General features: G+C 46.8%; 1 protein-coding gene across 2 annotated transcripts in view; it reads left to right on the top strand.

The window, feature by feature from the left end:
* CA11 (carbonic anhydrase 11) overlaps positions 1–19,675 on the top strand; it is a 29,958-nt gene extending 10,283 nt beyond the window's left edge. The window contains exons 5-9 of one of the 2 annotated variants that reach the window (XM_081969667.1): positions 3,919–4,014; positions 4,127–4,199; positions 5,018–5,172; positions 5,337–5,502; positions 18,665–19,675. In XM_081969667.1, coding sequence (XP_081825793.1) covers positions 3,919–4,014; positions 4,127–4,199; positions 5,018–5,172; positions 5,337–5,502; positions 18,665–18,699 — 525 coding nt within the window. In that variant the 3' untranslated portion in view covers positions 18,700–19,675. The remainder of the gene's footprint in view (positions 1–3,918; positions 4,015–4,126; positions 4,200–5,017; positions 5,173–5,336; positions 5,503–18,664) is intronic. The other variant, XM_081969668.1, reaches the window with a different exon arrangement.
* Positions 19,676–25,146: the final 5,471 nt, after the last annotated feature.

The raw sequence follows: 25,146 nt of genomic DNA, 5'->3' as shown, positions 1-25,146 counted from the left end.
ACAGAGGTTTAATCCTATTGGTCAAAAGGTCTGACAGCTCCCTATAAAAGGGCTGCTGTCAGACTCAACCTTCGCTGGATTGTTCTCACTTGTACTTAATAAAGAATTGTTGTTACCGTTAAGCCTGTGTGTGCCTATCCATTACCCAATCTAACACTGGCGACAAAGGTGGGATTGGAAGGCAACTAGGCGAACCGAAAAGAGGGTAGCAATCCAGCAAGTACATCCAGCCCGGAGCTCAGCGCAGCTTCGAGCAGCCATTTTTTTACAGCAAACTCAAAATGCCCTCTAAACACAAAATGGCCATGCACGCCCCACTGACTCTGTATGACCCAGTCACCAAGCACTGGGACTCGTACATGCTACGATTTGACTGTTTCCTCGAGGCAAACAACGTCGTGGGCCTTTCTGAAGGCTGCAAGAAGAACATGTTCCTCTGGTACTGTGGCCGGGAAGTGTTCAAGACAGCGAAAGACCTCTCTGAGCCGACACCGCTGCAATCAGTCCCCTGGTCCATGCTCCAGCAGACGCTGAGGACCCACTATGCCCCCAAGCCGTCCAAGCACATTCGCCGGCATGAGTTTAACATCAGGAACCAGAAAGAGGGTGAATCGATAAATGAGTACATTGTGGTGCTTCGCAAGGCCACCGCGTACTGCAAATTCTGAGACCTGGATGAGCTGATTCTGGACCATATAATTTGCAGCGTGTGGGACATTAACCTACAGAGGAGGTTACTTGCCACATCTGACCTCACTCTGCAAATTGCCTTGGATGAAGCCTGGGCATCAGAATCGGCCGCTAAGTCTGCAGAAACCCTGCAGTGCCACAAGACGCACAAGACGCACGGAAGAGCGCACGCTCACATCACAAGGCTGCAGAGGCCGAGAGCTCAGAAGGCGAAGATGATAGCTGCTGCAAGCGCAGTAGCCACGCCCAGCTAGTGTGCAAATTCAAACCGCATCTCCCACCTTGCGCTAGCTGCAGAAGAGACCATGCCAGATCATTTTGCCATCTCCGCACCGCTATCTGCCAGCGCTGCAAGCAAAAGGGGCACATCGCCAAGGTTTGCCAAAGCAAACTCCTCCCGACGACCAGGCAGCCACGAAGCTGACCTAACCACCAGCAGAGGCCTGACCAAGGGGCATGGTGGCCACCACCATGGCGCTCAGAGGGCGACAACAGAGTCACCCATCACACCTCAATTGCCAAGCCCGCACAAGGCGGTCAAAGAAGCTGAAAATCACAGTCCTCATCGAGGACTCTCCATGAGAGATGGAGATTGACACCAGGTCATCACTGACCACCTTGCGGTGGTCTACCCTGAAGCAGGCTATCCCTAGCCTGAAGAAACAACATCTATGCACCCCTGACATCTGCCTTCGCAATTACCAGGGGAACCGAGTCTCCATCATGGGCCAAAGCACCTTCCGGGTGAACTTCAACAACTTCAGCAGCCAGCTCCCAGTGACAGTGGTCAGCAGAAACCTGTGGAGCCTCCTGAGGCTTGACTAGTTCGAAGCTCTGGAGCTGGAAGTGACCGGTGTCAACGAGCGCACCGACGAACTACTTGCAGACCCTACCTCCAAGACGCCAGTTTTTCGCATTGACTGTTTAGAGACTGGTTCCGTCTCGCTTAGTGACATTGCCCGCCACTCTGCCAGAGATTCCACAATCAAACAGGTTTTGAACTGGGTGTGGAGGGGGTGGCCCAAGGGGCCTATTAGGTCTGATTTCAAAATGTATTATCATAAGAGAAATAACCTGTCTGTTGTTAAAGGCTATTTACTGTGGGGGGACCGGGTCGTTGTTCCACCCAAACTGCACATTGCAGTATTAGAAGCTTTACATATAGGGCATCCTTGTCAGGATGAAGTCTTTGGCTAGGAGTTACGTGTGGTGGCCTAACATGGACAGGGAGATCGAAGAATGGGTAGCTACCTGCACACCGTGCCAGGAGTCCAGACCAGCTCCCCCAGAGGTGCCCACTAAGGAGTGGGAGCGACCTCAAGCACCATGGTCTAGGGTGCAAATTGACTTTGCTGGCCCAGTTCACGGCCAGACATTTCTTGTAGTTGTGGACACCTACTCGAAATGGTTAGAGGTAGTCCTGATGACTTCCAATATGGCAGAAGCATCAAGGTGCTACAGAGACTTTTCTCCATGCCTGGCCTGCCCAACGTCTTGGTCTCTGACAATGGCCCCCAATTCACGGCCATGCAATTTGAGACCTTCCTAGCAGCTCAGGGAATCAAGCATGCCCTGGTCGCGCCATTCCATCCAGCCTCCAATGGTCAGGCAGAGAGAATAGTGAGATCTGCAAAAGAGGCCCTCTCTAGGATGGGCCCAGGAGATTGGCAAACACGGGTTGACCACTATTTGCTAATTCAGCACATCACACCCAGTGCCGCTACAGGGAGAAGCCCCTCCGAGCTTCTCATGGGTCGCCAGCTAAGGTCCCACTTAGACCGGCTACACCCCATTATTCTGCCTCATCACCCCCAGACTCCACAAGCAAGATTCAGACTTTTCGCGTAGGGGATTCAGTATACGCCCACGACTACGCCGGTGGAACTCTGTGGATTCCTGCCACAGTGATAGGCATCACTGGCCCTTGCTCTTACCTCCTAGAGCTCGAGGACGGTAGGAATTGGAGAAGGCATATTGACCAACTCTGTGGCCGCCTCTCCAACTCCACTCTTACACAATCAGAGGTAACTCCTGCACGAGTTAGCCAAAGCCCTACCTAAACAGAGCAAACACTCACTACTTCCACGACCAACTCAAGCCCGAGGGTAGCGGGAAATTTAGCTGGTTATGTTGCAGGCCCGCAGCAAGCTCTGAGCGAACCCGCTCTAGAAGCTCCAGCCGCGGCCTGTGAAAGGTTCCAGGAGCTTCCACCAAGCGGAGCTGCGGAGCAAACAGGTCCATCCGACCTGTCCAAGGAAACCCCTCCTACTGAACTGCGCAGGTCAGGCAGAGCTACTCAAAAGCCCACCTACCTGCGTGACTACGTAACTAGTAGGATTGTTCTATCCAAGAGGGGAGGGCTGTTAGATACTTGTTCTAACTACAGTGGTTTCCACTAAGGTCCTCTATTCCGGTAGGAACAGAGGTTTAATCCTATTGGTCGAAGGGTCTGACAGCTCCCTATAAAAGAGCTGCTGTCAGACTCAACCTTTGCTGGATTGTTTTCACTTGTTGTACTTAATAAAGAGCTGTTGTTACCGTTAAGCCTGTGTGTGCCTATCCATTACCCAATCTAACCCACTACCTTAGGAAGAATTGTTTGCAGTAACTCATTAAGCAGAACTGTAAATAAAAACAAACATTTCAAGAATATGAATTAAGAAGAGATACAAATTTTGGAATCAATTTTAAACAGTTCTGAATCCGGAGAAGTGAGAATGTATTTGTTCATTTATTTACTTACTTGTTTATTAAATAAATGTATATGGCTGGCCAGCTCATACAGAGGTGACGTTTGAGTGGCTCACAACATTAAAAATTTGCAACATAAAACCCCACAAAACCCCATCCCACCCATGTCATCAGCAACACAATCAAATCAACCTCTTGATGGGCTCTGTCTCCATTCGTTGTCCCCTGACAAAACCTCATCTTCAGGGCCTTTTCAACAGGATGGGGGGCCCAATCATACTTTGGGGAGAATTATGTTCCCTAGAGAGGGCCCACCACCAAGAAGGCCCTTTTTCATGGTCTCATCAAATGTACATCACTACTACGGTAGATGGGGCCTATAGCATATCCTGACTTCCCATCCCGGTGACCTGGGTGGATATGATAGGGGAGAGGCAGTCCTTCAAATAGCTTGTCTCCAAAGCCATTTGTCACATTACTTTCACTAAGTAAAACTGAATTGGAAAGAATCACTTTTTCCTCTTTCCTCTCTCTTAGGTGCAATTGATCCACTACAACCAAGAACTCTACCCAAATATTTCAGAGGCTTCACGCAATCCCAATGGGTTAGCTGTCATTTCTATCTTTGCCAACGTAAGTGCCTTGCTGTGGCTGCTAGGGGACATCAGGTGGGGCTTGAATGGGCGAGAGGAGGTGGGAAGTCAGGCAACAAAGAGCAATATCTTGGATGGATTTCCATTTGCAGATTGGACCAAATCCTAACTCTTTCCTGACCAGGCTGTTAAACCGAGAAACGATTACCCGGATCTCCTACAAGAGTAAGTGAAGCCAGTATGACAGATGTGGATCATATAAGGAAGTTGTTTGTGAAGGTGGCTGAGCGTTGAAAACTTAAATTTTTAAGACTGGAGGGGAGCAAGTGGGAATTAATATAACATAAGAGTTCCTCTTGGAATATTGAAGTTAGCAAAGCTTCACTGTGCCCAGTAGTTTGTTTACCTTCAGCAAAAGATTTAGGGAGGATATAACTGTTGACTATGACAGCATGAAATTTTTTTGAATACGTGATTCTGTGGCCAAATGGTAGAATTGCTACTTTTGATGTGTAATTCATTAGTATTTATTTATTTATTTAGCATATGGCATATCATTCATGGACTTGCAGTATACATTAACATTTTGCCAAGATTTTAAAACACATACACACACACACACACAATAAAATATGAATGTTAAAAAGATCTGCATTCAGATACCAATGTCTAACTGATTCATTGCCATTTCCCCCCGAAAATAAGACAGGGTCTTATTTTCTTTTGATCCCCGAAATAAGCACTTGGCCTTATTTTCTGGGAAGTCTTATTATTTTTGAGGAGCAGGAGGCAGCGAGCGTGGTCATCTCATGCTGTTGCTGTGTTGTAATTTTTTGAGGGGGGGCTTATTTTCAGGGGAGGGCTTATTTTAGTGCATGCACTCAAAAGTCCAATTTGGCTTATTATCCAGGGAGGTCTTATTTTGGGGGAAACAGGGTAGTTTCTTGGAAGTGTTTGAAAAGATCACAACCGGTAACTAAATGGATCTCACCAGCAGAGTTCTGTCCACGTTCTTAAGGTAGCCATGAATCCTATTTCAACAGATGATGCTTATCTTCTACACGATCTGAGCCTTGAAGACCTTTATCCAGAAACATTTGGTTTTATCACTTACCAAGGATCCATGTCAACCCCTCCATGCTATGAAACTGCCACCTGGATTCTCATTGACCGTCCCATCAACATTACCTCTGTTCAGGTAGGTGGTCCCTAGGGCCCATCAATGCTGGGCAAATTCTCTTTAATTCTCTTTTTGTCACTCCCCAAACCCTGCCTTCCCCTGCCCTCTTTGACCCCATTTGCTGTCCTCCTGGTGTTCTCCACCATTCCTGAGCACTTGTCTCCCGTCCCTCTGTTCTCCAGATTCACTCCCTTCGTCTTCTCAGTCAGAACCTCCCTTCTCAAATTTTCCGGAGCATGAGTGACAACTCGAGACCTCTCCAACCCCTTTTACACCGAAGCCTTCGGGGCAACCGAGACCCACGGCGCCCCACTAAACGTTGCAAAGGAGCCTCCTACAGGCTACATGGTAGGCGACCCAGGAATCCCATGTTAAGAGCTCTTCCTCTACATGCCCATTCCACTTCTTTGTCTCTCTCTTTTTTTAAGCTTTACTAAAAGTTTCTCAAAGTGGAAGATCTTTTTTCCTTTCTACCCTCTTAAGTCCCTAATCTGGTTGAGTGGTAGGGACTAAAGCAAGATAAGTTGAGAGTTTCAGAGCTGAGCAAGACCTAAACCTGAGTTTTCCCCAGATAGAGCAGGGGTGGCATTCACTTACCTTCCCTACCGGTCTGCAAATGGAGCGTTGCACTACCTCCATGCATGCGCATAGCCTCCTACACATGTGCTTTTGGCAAAAAAAAAAGGGCCTGACTGGGATGCCATAGAGCTGGGGCAGGTGGACGGAGCCAACCACGATTTCCACTACCAGTTCGGGCAAACTGATCCAAACCGGTAGATTACCACCTCTGAAATAGAGCCACTGAATTTGGGCTGCAAATATTCAGGGGGTAGAAAAGAGATGCAAAAACTCTTGACACTTTAGTACCATCTAGTGATCATGCATATGTTTGCAGCCCAGATCTTGAGCTATAATACCATGGGGTGTGTCCTGAAACAGAAGCTAGATGGCAAACCTATGGCACGCGTCCCAGAGGTGGTACGTAGAGCCCTTTCTGTGGGCATGTGCGCCGTCGCCACTTCTCTTCTGGTTTCTGGCATGCACATGCGCAGTGGCCAGCTTTTCTCTGTGGATGCCAGAGCGCCGGAAAACAGCCTGAAAATGGCCCCAAAAATGGCCCAGAAATTGCCGAAAAACAGCCTGAAAAGGCCTGAAAATGCCCCAAAATGGACAAAAAACAGGTATGTGGGTGCCAGCCAGCTAGTCTTTGGTTTTGTGGTGCTCCAGCGCATGCGAAGACTAGCTGGCTGGCGTGTGTGCTCGCTCCAGCCATCCGATCTTCGGGTTTCCAGCATGTGCATGCATGCCGGCCAGCTGGTCTTTGCACATGCTGGAGCACTGGAAATGTGCGTGCACGTACATGAGTGTGCTGGAAATCCAAAGACCACTGGCCTTTGGGTTTCCGGTGCTCTGGCACGCACACATGCCCATGCATGCATGCACGCCTGTTCCGATTTGGGCTCTCAGTGCCAAAAAGGTTCTCCATTACTGAGCAAGATTGCTGCTCTCAGATGTCACCTTGTCACCAGCAACGTTGTCACCTTGAACAACCAATCCAATTGGCTTATAAATGCAACTGGGAAGGGGGAAGTCTATTTTGCCCTTTATCTGGGGAAGTAAAATGGTTTATCCCAACCTGAAGGTAAGAACAATTGGGAAATAATTTGTCAGTCCTGTAGCATAGAATTTTTCATGACTCTGCCCTATCAAGAGCTAAGCTTGTCAGATTTCAAAAGCCTTTGTGAGATCAATGACATCCAGGTGTGTATATAAAATGTATTAGCCACCCATCTTACCAAAGGGTAACTGGTGGAATGGGGCAACTCGCCACCGTCAATTTGCCACTGGTCAACTTGCTGCAAGACAATTCAAGAGTTCAATTTAATTATTTAAATAATTTTAAAAATATTTTAATTTTTGCTATTTACATTTCATTTTGTCCCTCCTTTGACATCTTTCAATGATTCTGTTCCACGATTTCTTCGATATTAGTGTAGCTTTTTGTTACACAGTGAACTGTCCCATGGCAAGTTGGCTATGGCGAGTTGTCATAAACCCAACTCTGGGCAGCTTACAGTTACATACAAGCTAAAACATAAAAAGTTAAAAACAAACTTTAAATGTGAGCCAGCAGTGTGCAGCAGCTGCCAAAAAAGCCAACACAGTTCTAGGCTGCATCAACAGAGGGATAGAATCAAGATCACGTGAAGTGTTAATACCACTTTGTAATGCCTTGGTAAGGCCACACTTGGAATACTGCATTCAGTTCTGGTCGCCACGATGTAAAAAAGATGTGGAGACTCTAGAAAGAGTGCAGAGAAGAGCAACAAAGATGATTAGGGGACTGGAGACTAAAACATATGAAGAACGGTTGCAGGAACTAGGTATGTCTAGCTTAAGAGAAAGAAGGACTAGGGGAGACATGATAGCAGTGTTCCAATATCTCAGGGGTTGTCACAAAGAAGAGGGAGTCAAACTATTCTCTAAAGCACCTGAACAAGAAGCAATGGGTGGAAACTAATCAAGGAGAGAAGCAACTTAGAACTGAGGAGAAATTTCCTGACAGTTAGAACAATTAATCAGTGGAACAGCTTATTATTATTTATTTATTTATTTATTTGATTTGTTAGCCGCTCCCTCTCCACAAGGGACTCAGGGCGGCGTACAATAAATAAAAGCACATATATATATTACACGGAGGAGGTAACAACCATTACAATACATAAAATAATAATAATGAGATTAAGAATTAAAATACCCCAGTTTAAAATTACTGATTTAAAAAGACTGTCAGGAGGAATAAGATGGAATTATGGTTGAGCCAGGCCAGATAGTTGAAAAAGGTGGGTCTTGAGTTTTGAACGGAAGGAGCGGAGGTCGGTGGTAATCCTAATGTCGAGGGGGAGGTCATTCCAAAGGGCTGGGCCCATCACAGAGAAGGCCCTACTCCTGGGTGTCGCCCTCTGACACTGTTTAGTGGACGGCACCCGGAGAAGTCCCTCTCTGTGAGAGCGGATTGGTCATAGGGATGTATGGGGCAGGATGCGATCCCGCAGGTAGCTAGGTCCTGTGCCATGGAGCGCTTTGAAGATGGTAATCAAAACCTTGAAACGCACCCGATAGACCACAGGAAGCCAGTGCAGCTCGCGCAGGAGAGGTGTTACATGGGAGTATCTAGTACTCCCCATAATCACCCACGCGGCCGCATTCTGGACCAACTGTAGTCTTCGAGTGCCTCCAGAAGTTGTGAAAGCCCCAACACTGGAAGTCTTTAAAAAGATGTTGGATAGCCATTGTCTGAAACGGTATAGGGTTTCCTGCCTAGGCAGGGGGTTGGACTAGAAGACCTCCAAGGTCCCTTCCAACTCTGCTATTGTATTGTATTGTATATAATTGCTATTGCTATATTTGCATTGATATCTGCATTGATAAAACACAGCAACAAAGTAATCTTAATGACATCATTCTTAAGAATTCTATATCAAGGGCCAAGTAATAGCCCCATATAGAACTAGGAGTTCTGAATGCATTTCCTCCATGTGGAAGAAAAAAACCTAATAATTTTGAAATCCAAACATTAATAATAATAATAATAATAATAAATTTGGATTTATTAGCCGCTCCCTTTCCGGGCAGGACTCGGGGCGGCGTACACCAAGACATATATAAACATACATATATACAAAGACATACATGCATGGAGGAGGTAGAAGATTAAAACATTAAGACAAATTAAAACCATTAACAAATAAAAAATCCAATATACAATAAAAATTTAAAATTTAAAAAGACAGTCAGGAGGAATATGAAAAGATTACGGTTGAGCCAGGCCGGATAATTGAAAGAGGTGGGTCTTCAACTGTACACGGAAGGAGCGGAGATCGGAAATAATCCTGATGTCACGGGGGAGGTCATTCCACAGGGCTGGGCCCATCACAGAGAAGGCTCTGCTCCTGGATGTCGCCCCCCGACACTGTTTGGCGGACGGCACCCGGAGAAGTCCATCTCTGTGTGAGCGAATTGGTCGTAGGGATGTGTGGGGCAGGATGCGATCCTGCATGTAACTAGGTCCTCTGCCATGAAGCGCTTTAAAGATCATAATCAAAACCTTGAAACGCACTCGGTAGACCACAGGAAGCCAGTGCAGCTCGCGCAGGAGAGGTGTTACAGGGGAGTATCTAGACCTCCCCATAATCACCCGCGCGGCCGCATTCTGGACCAACTGTAGTCTCCGAGTGCATCTCAAGGGAAGCCCCATGTAGAGAGCATTGCAGTAGTCCAGGCGAGACGTCACTAGCGCATGGGTGACTGTGCGTAGGGCATCCCGGTCCAATAAGGGGCGCAATTGGCGCATCAGGCGGACCTGATGGAACGCCCCCCTAGCCACGGCTGTTACATGGTCATCCATGGACAGCCGGGCATCTAGGAGGACGCCCAAATTGCGCACCTGTTCCATGGGGGCTAGTTGCACGCCCCCAATGGCCAGAGATGGAAGCACCTGGTTGAACCGGGGGGCCGGAAGCCACAGCCACTCCGTCTTGGAAGGGTTGAGTTTTAGTCGGTTGCCATCCATTAAAATTTTAAGAACAGACCTACTTGCTCAATATTTCTTAAGAGCTACAAGAAGAATCTATATTCATCCTGTTAGATATTAGCATATATCGGGATAAGTCTTCCCTCAGGTCCGCTCCTACAGCGGGAAACAGGTATTCCTCTGATTGGTCAATGGGCGTGCCTCATCCCTATAAAAGGGGGACCCTCCGACCACAGAGTAAGCTGGATCACTACTATTACTAATAAAGAGCTGTTAAGTCACGTCGTGTCCGCAGTCTGTCTCTCGTTGCCCAGATCTAACATTGGCGACGAAGGTGGGATTGAGAGACAGATAGGACGAAGAACGCTACTTCAAGAATCTCCGGATTTGATCCAGCCCAGGAATTCGGCAGAAATTCCGGCAGCCATCTCAGATCACCGCAGCGCGGCAAATTCAAACTGAGAAGATGGCGATGCATGCTCCCCCCGCTCCTTTCGACCCAGCAACCGACGAATGGGAAGCCTTCATGATTCGCTTCGAGTGTTTCCTCGAAGCAAATGAGTACACGGGGATCACCGATGCAAGAAAGAAAAATATCTTCCTCGGCTACTGCGGAAAGGAAGTCTTCAATACGGCCAGAGACCTCACCGCGCCTACTCCAATACAAGCAGTACCATGGGCGACGCTGAAACAAGCCTTGGAAACACATTACGCGCCAAAACCGTCCCGCCATGTCAGCCGCAAAGAGTTCAACATGAGGACTCAAAAGGCGGGAGAATCCATTAACCAATTTGTTGCAGCTCTACGAAGAATAGCAGCCCACTGTGAATACAGGGATTTGGAAGAGCATATCTTAGAGCAATTCATCTGTGGGGTAAGAGACATTTCGTTGCAAAAGAAACTGTTAGCCAACCCGAATCTAACCCTACAGTCAGCATTGAACAAAGCAAGAGCGTCGGAATCAGCGGAGAAATCAGCAGTGACCATACAACGAAGGGTCAACGAAACCCAGCCAGCACCGAGACAAACCAGAGTCCACTACGAAGACGCAAGCCCCGACTACGTGGATCCCGAGTTCGAGGACAGTCACCTAATGCAGAGCAGTCACTGGAGGCCTGGGGGGAAACCCGGATCCCGTTTGCCGCCCTGCGCAAGCTGCGGAGGGAATCACCCCAGGTCTACTTGCAGGTTCAGGAACGTTGTTTGTTCGCACTGCAACAAACTTGGGCACATCGCACGAGTGTGCCGGAGCGGAGTCCCTGCCTCACGGCAGCCACCCATGTACCGCCAACAGAAGCCCAACCCAGGGGCTTGGCGAAATCAAAAAGGGCGCCCAGAGAAAAATCCACAAGTGTTTACCCAGAGAGAAACTCCCCAAAGAGCTGAACGAGCGTATTCCCAGAGAGATTACTCACAAGAAAGTGAGCGAGCGTATCCCCAGAGAGAATTCACACAGAGAGCCGAAAGAGCGTTCTACCAAGACGCTCAACGAGAGTATTTTCAGGATATAGACGATGAGATAGAGTTGACCCAGAGAGAGGAGTTGCGAACGTATCTCACCACGATACATCAGGTCCGCCCTAAGCGGCCCAAAAGGCTGAAAGTCACAGTCCTCTTGGAGGGCTCACCCTGCGAGCTGGAGGTTGACACAGGATCAACCCTGACGATCATTTCATGGGCATCCATGAAACAGGCCATTCCCAGCCTCAGAAAGAGCCAACTGCGCGCTCCTGACGTCCTGCTACGAGACTACCAGGGGAACCAAGTCCCCATCGTGGGCCAAGGCACATTCCACATCCAGTTTAAGGACATCGAAGCCCAGCTGCCCGTGACCATCTCCAGCGCGCCATTGCAGAACCTCCTGGGGCTTGATTGGTTTGAAGCCCTGGGATTAGAAGTCACCGGAATCAACGCCGTGAGAAACAGCAGCGCTGAAAAGATCTTTAAGGAGTTCGAGGATGTGTTCAGCTCCGGTCTTGGTAAGTATGTGGGCAAACCAATATCGTTCAATTTAGATCCAAATGTGGCGCCAATCCGGCTTAAACCGAGACGAGTGCCTTTTGCACTCCGCCCAAAAATAGATAAAGAGATAGATAAGTTAGTGGAACAAGGAATCCTGGAGCCGGTAGATCACGCGCGTTGGGAGACACCTATCGTGACCCCAGTTAAGTCAGACGGATCAGTCCGCTTGTGCGCAGACTATAAATGCACAATTAATGTCGCGCTACAACAGAGCGCATATCCGGTGCCCGTAGTACAGCACCTATTGCACTCATTGGGGCCAGGAAAAGTTTTCGCTAAATTAGATATGGCACAAGCTTACCAGCAACTGCCAGTAGATAGCGCCACAGCGGAGGCCCAGACTATAGTGACGCACAGAGGAGCGTTTAAATGCAACCGGCTACAATTCGGCGTAAGTATTGCTCCAGGATTGTTCCAGAGCGTCATGGAACGACTGTTGCAAGGGATACCGGGAGTCGTCCCATATTTTGACGATATCTTGGTGTCCGCTGCAAACGAGGAGCAACTAAACAAAAGAGTCAGATCGGTTTTGGCCAGAATCAGAGAGAAGGGTCTCCGCCTGAAAAAAGAAAAATGCCAAATTAACGTGCCTAGCGTAGAATTCCTGGGTTATAGAATTGATGGTCAGGGAATTCACCCCACTGAAAAGAAAATTAAGGCGATCCAGGACGCCCCCACACCACGAAATCAAACCGAGTTGCAGGCCTTCCTCGGACTACTTAATTTCTACAGCGTTTTTCTGAGACAGAAGGCGACCGTTGCTGAGCCACTACACCGTCTACTCCAGAGGAACGCACCATGGAGATGGGGACGAGCAGAAGCTGCAGCATTCGCCGGGGTAAAGCGCCTGCTCACCACTGACTCACTACTTGTACAATACAGTCAGACCCTCCCGCTGGTATTGACCTGCGACGCATCGCCGTTCGGGGTTGGAGCAGTCCTCAGCCACAGGATGCCCGACGGGAAAGAAGCACCCATTGCTTTCTACTCCAGAACTCTTTCATCGGCCGAAAGGAACTACAGCCAAATGGACAGAGAAGCATTGGCTGCCGTTGCAGGTGTGAAACGTTTCCATGAATACCTCTACGGCCGCGATTTTGAACTCATTACTGATCACAAACCGCTGTTAGGACTTTTGGCGGGAAATCGCCCCACTCCGGTCTCCCTTTCTCCACGTATGACCAGGTGGACTGTTTTCCTGGCCGCGTACTCTTACAAGTTAATTCATCGACCGGGCTCCACTCTAGGGCACGCAGATGCGCTCAGCCGTTGCCCATTACCAGACATTTTGCCAGACCCCACTCCAGAAGTACCGGTATTGCTCATTGACTGTTTGGATTCGGGACCGGTTTCTTCTTACGACGTTGCAAGGTTCTCCTCGAAGGACAATTTAATAAAACAAGTGCAAACTTGGGTATGGAGGGGGTGGCCAAAGGGAAATGTGGGCCCGGAATTCAAAATGTTTTGGTCTAAACGGGACGAACTCTCCGTGTTACAGGGATGTTTGTTGTGGGGGGATCGAGTTGTTATTCCTTTTGCGCTACGAAAAAAGGTATTGAATGCTTTACATATGGGGCATCCGGGGATCGTGAGAATGAAAGCGTTAGCGAGAAGTTATGTGTGGTGGCCCAATATGGACAAAGAAATAGAGGAGTGGGTGGCCACTTGCGATCCATGCCAGGAGTCGAGACCAGCACCCCCGGAAGCGCCCGCCACAGAATGGGAGAAACCCAAGGCACCCTGGTCACGCATTCATATTGATTTTGCAGGGCCATTCCAGGGTCAAACCTTCCTCATAGTTGTAGATGCTTATTCTAAATGGTTGGATGTAGTCCTAATGACATCAACCACGGCAGAGGCAGTTATAAAGGTTCTTAGGCGGCTTTTCGCCACCCATGGTCTACCAGATCTGTTAGTATCGGACAACGGGCCCCAATTCACGGCCATGCAGTTCGAAACATTTTTAGCAGGGTTGGGAATCAGACACGCCCTCATCGCGCCATTCCATCCAGCGTCCAATGGTCAGGCAGAAAGAATGGTGCGGTTCGCGAAAGAGGCCCTCGCCAGGATGGGCCCGGGGGATTGGCAAACACGCATTGACCATTACCTCCTCATTCAACACATTACCCCGAGCGCAACGACGGGTAGAAGCCCCGCTGAACTACTAATGGGTCGCCGCCTACGATCTCACCTGGACAGGCTCCACCCGAATTATTCTACCTCGGCTCCCCCAGACTCTACAAGTAAGGTCAGATCTTTTAGAGAAGGAGACACTGTTTATGCTCAAAATTACACAGGGGGGACATTGTGGATACCGGCAAGGGTCATTGGCATCATGGGCCCTCGATCGTATTTGTTAGAGCTTGAAGATGGGCGGAATTGGAGAAGGCACATCGATCAGCTTCGAGGTCGCCTAGCACACTCCAACTTAAGGGATGAGGGCGAAAGTTTCCTGTCCACAGAAAGACAACCGCAGGGAAACTTCATCCCAGGAAACGACGACACCGGCGAGCTAAGCGGGGGACAGGACATCACGCACGCAGCTGAGCAACCCCCCGTCATCACAGCCGCTGAGCAAACCCCCGTCATCGCAGCCGAACAAGATACCAGGGAAAAGAGCATCGAAAACGCAAGACCTCCAGAAACAGAAAAAGCACCCGATCCTGCAACTACTTCAACCCAACAGGAAACCAATCCTGCAAGTACTTCAACACAACCTGAACTCCGACGTTCCTCCCGAGCAAGACAAACACCCACCTACCTAAAGGACTATGTCACCTACCGCAACGTCCCATCTAGGAGGGGAGGGGTGTTAGATATTAGCATATATCGGGATAAGTCTTCCCTCAGGTCCGCTCCTACAGCGGGAAACAGGTATTCCTCTGATTGGTCAATGGGCGTGCCTCATCCCTATAAAAGGGGGACCCTCCGACCACAGAGTAAGCTGGATCACTACTATTACTAATAAAGAGCTGTTAAGTCACGTCGTGTCCGCAGTCTGTCTCTCGTTGCCCAGATCTAACACATCCCAAAGGGAATTTTAAGATAATAATCTTCCCCAAAATTAAAATTAGTCAGAAAAATATTGTCTATCTCTATTTTTGTGTTCTTAGGCAGGGGGTTGGACTAGAAGACCTCCAAGGTCCCTTCCAACCCTGATATTGTATTGTATTGAATTGTATTGTAAATCTTAAAATCAAAGGCACCCAGGGAGGGCGGGAGGTGGAAGGGAAGGGAGATGGGATCTGTTATTACTCAATCAGCCACCTCTATTATGCTGTTTGCCCCACTGGGGCCCCAAGCCGAACTGGCAAAGCCATGTCTTTAGGCCCTTATGAAAAGATAGGAGGGTTGGGGTCCAACTTCCCATTGGGGAGCAAAAGAACCAGAGGGCAGGAGCAATAGCTAAGAAGGTCTTCCTCCTGGACCCTGCCAGCCTGAATAATCGGACTGACGGGACCCACAGCATTCCTCCTCTCATGGCTCAAGGGGATGGTGTTGTGGCCTACCAGCAGCCAGAGGAGCTAGCAGTAGATTTGGACAGTGGGGAGGTTGGGGAGGAACATGGGCCAGTCCTGGAGTCTGGGAAAGGCTCAGACGAGGGCTCTGTGTTGGAGGCAGAGAGGGGGCCAGAGCCAGATGCCAGTTATCAGCTGCCTTCAGAGTCAGACATCAGTGAGGCAGACGAACAGCTGGAGCCTGTTCCTAGTGTGCGCATGTTCAGAGTTGCCAGACAAAGGGAACAGCCAAAGAGCAGAGGTCAACTTGGGAGTAAGGCCACAGGTGGACGAGAATGGCTCTTCCCAGAGGAAATAAAAGAGGAGCAAAAGGGGAGTGGAGTTTGCAGGAGAAAATTAGTTCACTTCATTGGTTCGTGAGTCTCTGAGATTCCTTGCCAAGTTTTGCAGATATTGGCTAGTGAGCTCTCCAAGCCAGATAAGGTCTGTGACTGTAAATCCTCTCTCAAAAGACTTTGCTGGATATGAATGAGCAGAATTCACAGTAAATTACTAAAAGGGGCTTTTTGTCGGAACCAGGAGTTTGCTTCATGCTCTTGGGAAGCCTAGGTCAGAACAAAAGGGGCCAATCCCAGTGGGGTGATACGATCCCTCAAGCAACCATGCCATGAAGGCTATCCTCTTCTATCCACCCTGAGCCCACCAGGTGGACCTCTACCCACCCATCAAAAGCAGCATTCTCCAACCTCTGTTGGCTCAAGAAGGGGACAAGGGCAACTGGTCATCTGCCTTCTGCACTCCATTTCATTGTAAGCCAACACACACACACCTGGTGTGTACTGTGCCAAGCACACCTCCATTTCTCCAGTCATTAATCATTATCCTCCATGCCCATTTCAACCTAGGCTGCTCTACTGGGAAAATTATGAACCGTTTGGAGGTTTTTGTCTATTTTACTTATTCATGTTCTTTTTTTTTTTCCTTTTTAAATCAGCCCAACGAATATGACCCAAAGCAGGGAAATGGCAGAAAGACAGGAGGATGGTAGGAGAACAGGAGAGACTGCAAGAAGGCTGGGCATAAATGGTTGCACTCATGGGAGCAAGAAAACAAACAGATCTTAAATTTCTTGACAACTGTAAAGAAAAGGAAGAAAGGCCAATTTCCCCCTCCCACCCTTCCTTATCCCAGTATGGATGTACATCAGGGGTGGGATTCAACCAGTTCAGACTGGTTCAAGCAAACTGGATGCTAATTTTACATCTGGTTCGCCAAAAGGACTGGCTGGCCCGACCCATCCCTCCCCTCCCAAGAGTCTCCACATGGCCCATCTTGGATCCTAGGTAAGTGCAGGGCCCACGCAGAGGCCCTGGGAAGGTGAAAAACATGCCTTCTTGAAGCCCTCCGGAGGGCATCCAGAGCTTGGGGGGAGGCCATTTTCACCCTCCCGGAGGCTTAGAGAAAGCCTCTGGAACCTCCCAGGCCGTGATGCAGGAGGCCAAGTAGGCCAGAGAACCAGTTGCTAAAATTTTTCAATCCCACCCCTGATGTACGCCCCCTTTTTCCTGGACTAAAAGACCATGATGTTTTCGGTAAAGTTTTCCTGTCGTGCTTGCAAGAGCTAGCAGAAGGGTTCTCTTTGGATTGAGTGCGAGGGCTTGGGTGAAATTACCCAAAGCTTGTCAGTTTTCCTTTCTTATTTAAGCCACAGCAAGAAGAATGGAAGGGATGAACCAGTGAGATGTTTGTTTCAGGAAGCAACTCCAGTTCTGTGCAGGCCATTAGAGTAGGTGTTACAGGTAGTCCTTGATTTACCACCACAATTGAGCTGAACATTTCTGTTGCTAAGTGAGAAACATTTGTTAAGTGAGTTTTGCTCCACTTTACGACCTTGTCAGAGTTGTCAAGTGAATCACTGCAGTCGTTAAATTAATGACATACTTGTTAAGTGAATCTGGCTTTCCCATTGACTTTGCTTGTCAAAAGATCAAAAAATGTGATTACACAACCTCGGGACACCGCAACCGTCATAAATCTGAGTCAGTTGCTATGCTTCTGAATTTTCATCACGTGACTGTGAGGATGCTGCAACGGTTGTAAGTGGGAAAAACAGTCTTAAGTCATTTTTTTCCCAGTGCTGTTCTAACTTTGAAAGGGCACTAAACAAACTGTTGTAAGTCAAGGACTACCATATTTTTCGGAGTATAAGATGCACCTTTTTCCCTCAAAAAAGGTGAAAAACTGGGTGAGTCTTATACACTGAGTACAGCATTTTTGGCCTCCTGAAACCCCGCGCACTTTGCAAAAATGGCAGTGCATAGCCTTTAGGAGGCTTCTAGAGTGCTCGGGGAGTGGGGAGGGCAAAAATGAGCAAAAAAAATGGCTGTTTTTTGCTCGTTTTTGCACCCCCCAGCCCCCAGCAGCACTCTATAAGCCTCCTAAAGGCTATGTATGCCCTTGTTTTGACAAAAAAACGGGCCCATTTTTGCAAAAAATTGGCTGTTTTTGGAAGGTTTGCAGAGTGCAAAAACTTTTTTTTTCAAATTTGCCTCTTCAAAATCTTGGTGCGTCTTATACTCTGAAAAATACGGTACCTCTACACTCTGAAGGAGACAGCTTTGGAAAAGAACAAGTCAGAGTCACTGTTTTCTTCGTTATTATTAGGCTGGGTTTGTATAACCTGTTAAGTCTTTAGCCTTGCTTAACACTACACAGATGTTGAGTTGCTCTGATAAAGAAGCTCGTTTAGAATATTGTGTTGTTTTGGTCACCCAATACTTAAAGATAGTGTTTCTTAGTAACTTGAAGATGTGTGGACTTCAACTCCCAGAATTCCCCAGCCAGCTATACTTCTTCAACTTCTGGGAGTTGAAGTCCACACATATTTCAGTTATCAGAGAAGTTGAGAATTGCTGAACTATGGCTGGGTTTTCAGAGCTCATTGTGCTGCAAACATCCCAATACCGTTTTAATCTAGTTCTTTTCTGAACAACACACAAAGCAGTCATTCTTCCAGCCTCTTCAGAGCTCAGAACAGTTAACTTGGGGACCCGGACTGGGCTGGGCTAGGTTTTGGTTACTAACATAATTAAAAGACACTCTTGCTAGTGTCTTCTGAAAAACAATTCTCAAAATCTGCTTGATTCCGAATGTCATCGCTGTATGCACAGATTTGCACTATTGCAAGGCATCGTAAACCTGTGAAATGGGAGAGAGAGGCACAGCAGAGGGTTAAAGGCCCAAATGGCATTTAATGTAATTTGGGCCCTCTTTATAATAGAAATGATACACCTACAAAATTAAAAGGGGCAGCCTAGGTCACTCAGTCCACTCCCCTGCTTTGCGGGAGAATGAAAATTAAAGCGATCTAGACAGATGAGCAAAGAAATTATTTTCCAAGATTGGGGCAGGCAGCAGGAGAGATTAGCCCTAGGGAATGCAGCTGAAGCAAAGGAGATATTCTTAATTTTTTTCTTCATCTTTTTCTTTTTTGCAGTTGATGGAACACAATCTCCCAAACCAGGCATGTAGTTTTGGTGCAAGCTCCTGAACGTCCGAGTGTCTCCGTCACTCAAAATTCAATGTCCGACCAAGGAAGCTGCAACCACCCATCTCTGAATGATTGCCACAGCTTCCATTGTGGGAAAGGCAACATGTGGGGTACCAGGGAAGCAGGCTGGAATACTTGCCTTGGGGGTGTTTGGAAAACTCACAATAGGGTTGGGTTGCCAAAAGCTTAAACAATGAAATTAGGGTTATTAATTTGCAGAATGTGGCACGTCTGCCCCCAAAGCTATAGCCTAATATTTAAAGAAGGCAGAAACATCCAGAAGTGTGAGGACTAGAATCTTTGCACTGCCTCCTTGCTAAAGCAATGCTGTCTATTCTGGAGATCAAATTTATTCAAAATCTCTATTGGTCATAAATGTCAGGTGGAGGAAATGTACCCCAAATTATATACTGAGCTAAAGTGTATCAGGCAGACAGTTGTAATCCCAATACTGAATGCACTTTAGAAATACAGAGGAATATCCTTATAATATCCTAGTGAGACCCCAGTATTATTTGGGACCTCAATATTCTGAGACCTGCAGGAGCCTTGGGAGTCAAAATTATAGTGGGATAGTTTTCTCTGATGCGTAAAATGCCTTTAATCTCAGGAAGTTTAAAAGGAGGGAACTGCATTACATGGTGTGTAACCCCACAAAATCTAAGCTTCAATTGCTCTTTTAAAGAAGAGTTAACTTGGAACTTTAATCTGGGTAAAACTTGAGAGAATCTGGGGTGGAAAACAAAAACAAATATGATATCCCTCTCCACTCTATCCTGGGGTGTGTGTGTGAGAGAGAACTGATAAAATATGGAATCTGTGCTTATCATTTCATTCTGAATGGCCTTCAACACCCCTAACTGTGAAACAGCAGAGGGAATATTTTTATTGCCAAACGAACCCACCTTTTGAATATTGATGAGTATTATTAACTTAAGAAAAACAATGGTTTTCCAAACAAACTTCATTTTCTTTGGAGTGAAATTATTTCATTGAGACAAGGGCTTAATCCAGGGGCATCAAACTTGATTTCATTGACGGCCACTTCAGGGTTGTGTTTGAGGGATGGGGGTGGCCAGGTGGGGGTGGGAGTAGAGGGATGGGGGTGGCCAGGTGGGGGTGGAGGGATGGGGGTGGCCAGGTGGGGGTGGGGGTGGAGGGATGAGGGTGGCCAGGTGAGGGTGGAGGGATGGGGGTGGCCAGGTGGGGTGGGGGTGGAGGGATGGGGGTGGCCAGGTGGGGGTAGAGGGATGGGGGTGGCCAGGTGGGGGTGGAGGGATGGGGGATGGCCAGGTGGGGTGGGGGTAGAGGGATGGGGGTGGCCAGGTGGGGATGGAGGGATGGGGGTGGCCAGGTGGGGGTAGAGGGATGGGGGTGGCCAGGTGGGGGTGGAGGAATGGGGGTGGCCAGGTGGGGGTGGAGGAATGGGGGTGGCCAGGTGGGGGTGGAGGGATGGGGGTGGCCAGGTGGGGGTGGGGGTGGAGGGATGGGGGTGGCCAGGTCGACATCCCTTGTGTCAGGGGCACCTGTGGCGGACTGAGCACTCTGCCTGTGAAAACAGGCTCCTGAGCTCTGTTTTCGGCTGCGATGACCTCCTACCAGTGAAAACGGAGCTTGGGAGATCTGCACACAGCCCTCCCAAGCTCCGTTTTTCACCGGCACTGCAAGCCGGTCCTATGATGTTTCCAGGGCTGCCTGCAGGCTGGATCTAAGTACCCTGTGGGTCAGATCCAGCCCCCGGGCCTTGAGATTAACAAACCTGACTTAATCTGTCACTTTGATGTGGCAGGGTCCAATTTACACCATGTTGGAATTTGTCACACAGACATTCAGGAAGGGCCAAGAAAAATAGGTGGCTGCAACTGCATGATTGAAGTGTTGCCTCTCCTCCCCTTTTTTATGTATGTGGTATGCACCACAGTGTAAAAAGGGGTGGGACTGCAAGCCTTAGCTTTCATCTTGACTGTTTTTTAACAGCACCACACTTTGGTGCCCTGATTCATCATAAAAAATGTGATGTCAAAGGAAATGGGGATAACACATTGGACAGAAGGGGAAATGGATCTAACTCTCTTCATTTGTCTTTCCTTTCGCAAATCGATGGTGATTTCCAGCTTTCTCCCTTCTTATGTAGAGACACAATAACATTTATGCCATTGATGCCACAAGAAACCTATCAACATGATCATAAATTCTGAGAGATATTATTTCTCCTTTTTCAAATGAAATAAATTCAATCCTGAAAGAGGGATGAGCCACTGTTAGGTGTCGCAGAATTATTGAAAACAGAATTATTAGAAAATCTAGATTAGTGCTGTTCAGATGAGTTTCTGCAGCAGGGGATTTGAATATATCTTCTCCCTTCATCTGTAGAACATCAAGGGCTCCAGACATTGTGAAAGTTTCCTTTTAAAGCAATGACAGGAAATCTGGATGATAATGTTTTGTGGGAAACCTTCCTAAAGTTGGAGGAACAGTGCAAACAAAATAAGCAACCTGCAATTTTCAGGGCCAAAATTTTACCAATACTTCAATGACATTATGGCCATGATCCTTACTTAGAAGTAGGAATATATTTACATGCATTTCCATATACTGTACATGCATATGTATGAATGCATACATAGGAAACACTGCAATGCTCACATATCAATAGAAGATAATATTTGTAGCTAAGGGTTGAACTGTGGGGTCCTTGGTGCTCTCTGAGCTTGGCTTCTTTTTCTTGTGTACATTTTATTGCCCAACTAGGGAACATCATCAGTGTTAAAAGGCAGTGGGGTTTACTGTCTGTTTATATACAAGTAGCTTGCCCTGTCTACATTGGTGGGAGTGTTCTTGTGGTTGCTTGATTGGACTTTGTTTTCTGCAAGAAAGCAACCGAGCTCAACAAAAACCAAAGATCCCACTCTCACATTCTGTCTCTCACATACACACTTACATGTGCACACACAAGCAAAAATGTGCCTTCCCCCTACTCTGTACAGTCATCCTTCCTAGACAGACCTCTGCGCAGATATTCAGATGCATAGTTTTTCGATGACAATCCCTACTCAGTTCTGAATTAAGATTCCTTATAACAGCTCTATGGAGAGTTGTTTATGGATAAACTCTATGCTACAAACTATGCTGGGCGTTTGGAGATCCTGATTAAAAAAAATATCTATCAAAACTCATGGGGACCATTGCAAGTACAAAATTAATCTACCAGCTCTATGACTGTAAGCTTTTTGCTTTAAAATTATTTTCAATGCCCTTCTACTAGTCTCCCAGAACAATTGATAAAATATTATTTTACACACACCCACTCACCAATGTAGTATAATGAATGATAGATAGTTGAAATAATCTGGCATCAAAAACATAGAAATGATCCCAGATTTGGCCCTCTGGGTTTTTGGCTGCTTGAAATAACACATTTGGAATCTGATTGAACTGGCAGATCAACCCAACTTCAAAACAACAAAGGGTGGCCTTTTTTTGCTAATTGATAGGGTGCCAGATAAATCATGTGATACCGCCTCTGTGTTCTCCATCTCTTTCTCACCGTTTCTCTGCAGCTGTCTCTTCTTCCCTTATGAGTGAACTAGTCCTGATGTTCACAAACACTTGGATGAGAATCATATCTGCAGTTCATTCCACCACAACCCTCTTTGTTAAAATACTCATCCTGTTCACACATCTGAATTTAGCACTGAAAGTGAAAATGGGACTTCCTGAGGTAGTGTTTGATACAGCTCAAACTTTTACCTCTGTTTTATAACTAGGTTGAACTGAAGGCAGATCTGGTTTAACAAACCAATCTGGTCAATAAGCACAAGAATTTTGCCTCTTAGTTGTTTTATTATTCATTTTCATTCATAACTTATTTTCCTCAAAGAATTACAAAACATTGTTTTGGTCATTCAGAAATCCTACTGACATGGATTGGAAGCCCTTGTGTTTTACTAGTTGAGATACAGTACTGGAAAGATAAAGTTTTGAAAAACCTAAAGCAAAGGTAGTATTCAGCCAATTCTGACAGGTTCTGGAGAACTGGTAGCAGAAATTTTGAGTAGTTTGGAGAACCGAGAAATAAGCTGGCCCCACCCCTGCTGCCTCCTATCATCCCAGCTGATCTTCTTTTGTTGTCCAGAACAGGAGAACGGAGCTGGAAAGCAGGTTAATGGTGTGGGGAGGGAATGGGGATTTTGCAGTAACCTTCTCCTGCCACGCCCACAAAGCCACACCCACAAAGCCATGCCCACAGAACTGGTAGTAAAAAAAATTGAATCCCACCACTGACCTAGACGATTTTATGTCGGGCACTTTCTGGTAATACTTTAAAAAAAAATCTGATCCCCAAGTCTACAGATCACTTCTGCATTAAAAGAAGCACAGATCAAGGATCTGAGATGACTTCTCAGTGATCTCTGCATTAATCTTACTTCCATCAAAAGCAGTGACTATCTAGAGATTGTCCTTTTTTAATTGTGAGATTCTCTCCATCTGTTTCCTAGTTTGAGGAAGCACAGAACAGAAAATTCTGTAACCTATTGATTAAATAACCAATGGTGACCTTGGGAAGTCACCAAAAGTTCACTGCATTTGAATCCAAAGGAGGATTTTTTCAATAGGTTTGGATGAGCATCTGAAGATCCAAGTTTGAATTCTTATTCCATCTCAGGGTTTACTGATGACTTCAGACCATTCACATTTCTCAGCTTAACATTACCTCAAACAAGAAGGATAAATCACATTGAATTTGGTAGAAGAATGACTGGTGGAAATGTAACAATTGAACAAAGCAAAGGATTTTTTATGTACAGTTGTACAATTGTAGTGCAAAACATCGATATTCAGCTAAGACAAGGACTTTCCTGAAGGCCAGGAGACCACTTCTGAGGGTGTCTAGGCTTAACTGAGTAAGTCTGTCTAGTAAACTGGTCCCAAATGCAAGGCTGAGATTAGAAATTGTGTTTTGATTATTCCTTATTACTATTCGTTTTGCCCATCCATAGAGTATATGCTCTAGCTTTCCAGCACATTGGGATTCACAGCAATTTAATTGCCTCATGAAGATCTGGCAGTAGTTGCTTTTCCAACATTAAAAAAGGAAGCACCTGGTGGATTTCAAGATTTACATTCTGCAGAACAGAAATAAATGGTTAGAGTGACCTTATTAACTACCGCTCCCATGGGGCTAGTCATTTCCTGGTGCAAAAAGCAAGAACTGAGAAACTGGGCCATCAGAAATAATTATGTGTAAAGCTGTTACCCCACAAGACAGAATTACCTGAGGAAAAAAGAATTAAGTATGAATCAGCCTAAGATTTAGCCAGCGGGAAAATCCATAAAGATGGATTCTACTGCCCTCTTGTGAAACTTGTTCCTAATTAGAGCTCTGGACTCTGAAAGTGGGGGAATTCGGTGCTGCTGTTGTCTGAGATGCAGAAACTCTCAGTCACAACTGCATCTTAAAAAGATGCTCAAGTGGCAGGAGAAAAGAGGAAGGCATCCAAAAGCTGGCTTGTGGTGATCTAATGGCATCTACTTCTGTAAGCTCCAGTACTGAGACAATTCAGTTTTCCTGCTCCTTACTCTTTAAGGCAGGGGTGTCCAAACTTGGGAACTTTAAGCTATGCTGGCTGGGGAATTCTGGGAGTTGAAGTCCACAAGTCTTAAAGTTCCCAAGTTTGGACACCCCTGCTTTAAGGGATGTGTTGGTTCAGTGGCTATGATGTTGAGCTTGTCAATCAGAAAGGTCAGCAGTTCGGTGGTTCGAATCCCTAGCGCTGTGTAACGGAATGAGCTCCCCTTACTTGTCCCAGCTTCTGCCAACATAGCAGTTTGAAAGCATGCAAAAATTGCAAATAGAAAAATAGGAACCACCTTTGGTGGGAAGGTAACAGTATTCCATGCGCTTTTGGAGCTTAGTCATGTCGCCACATGACCACAGAGACGTCTTCAGACAGCATTGGCTCTTCAGCTTTGAAACGGAGATGACCACCGTCCCCTAGAGTCGGGAACGACTAGCACATATGTGCGAGGGGAACCTTTGCCTTTGCCTTACTCTTTACTGAAACCTCCTGATAGCCCTAGGAATCTTTCTTAGCATTGCCTGTCTACCTTCAAGTAAGAGATGTAACATTGTTAACCCCAGGATGATAGATATCCCCCAAATCATGGGTATGTCCCCTCCCCACAAGAATACTTTAAAAATTTACCTCTGAACTGTAAAGTCTATTTAGCTAAAATCCACATTCTCAAATGCCGCCCCGAGTCCCTTTGTGGAGAGGGAGCGGCTAACAAATCTAATAAATTCAAATTCAAATTCAATTCAAATAACTGGTTGACATTAGTTTCTAATATAACATAAATTCATTCAAGGTTCTTCCCCTCAATTAGCTCACTTCTTTCATCTGACTTTATCCCCTTTTCTGGACCGT

This window comes from Natrix helvetica (assembly GCF_964273705.1).
Source record: "Natrix helvetica genome assembly, chromosome: Z".
Classification (NCBI taxonomy): Eukaryota; Metazoa; Chordata; class Lepidosauria; order Squamata; family Natricidae; genus Natrix; species Natrix helvetica.
Note: the sequence above shows the minus strand (reverse complement) of the source record. Positions and strands in the feature narration are given on the sequence as shown.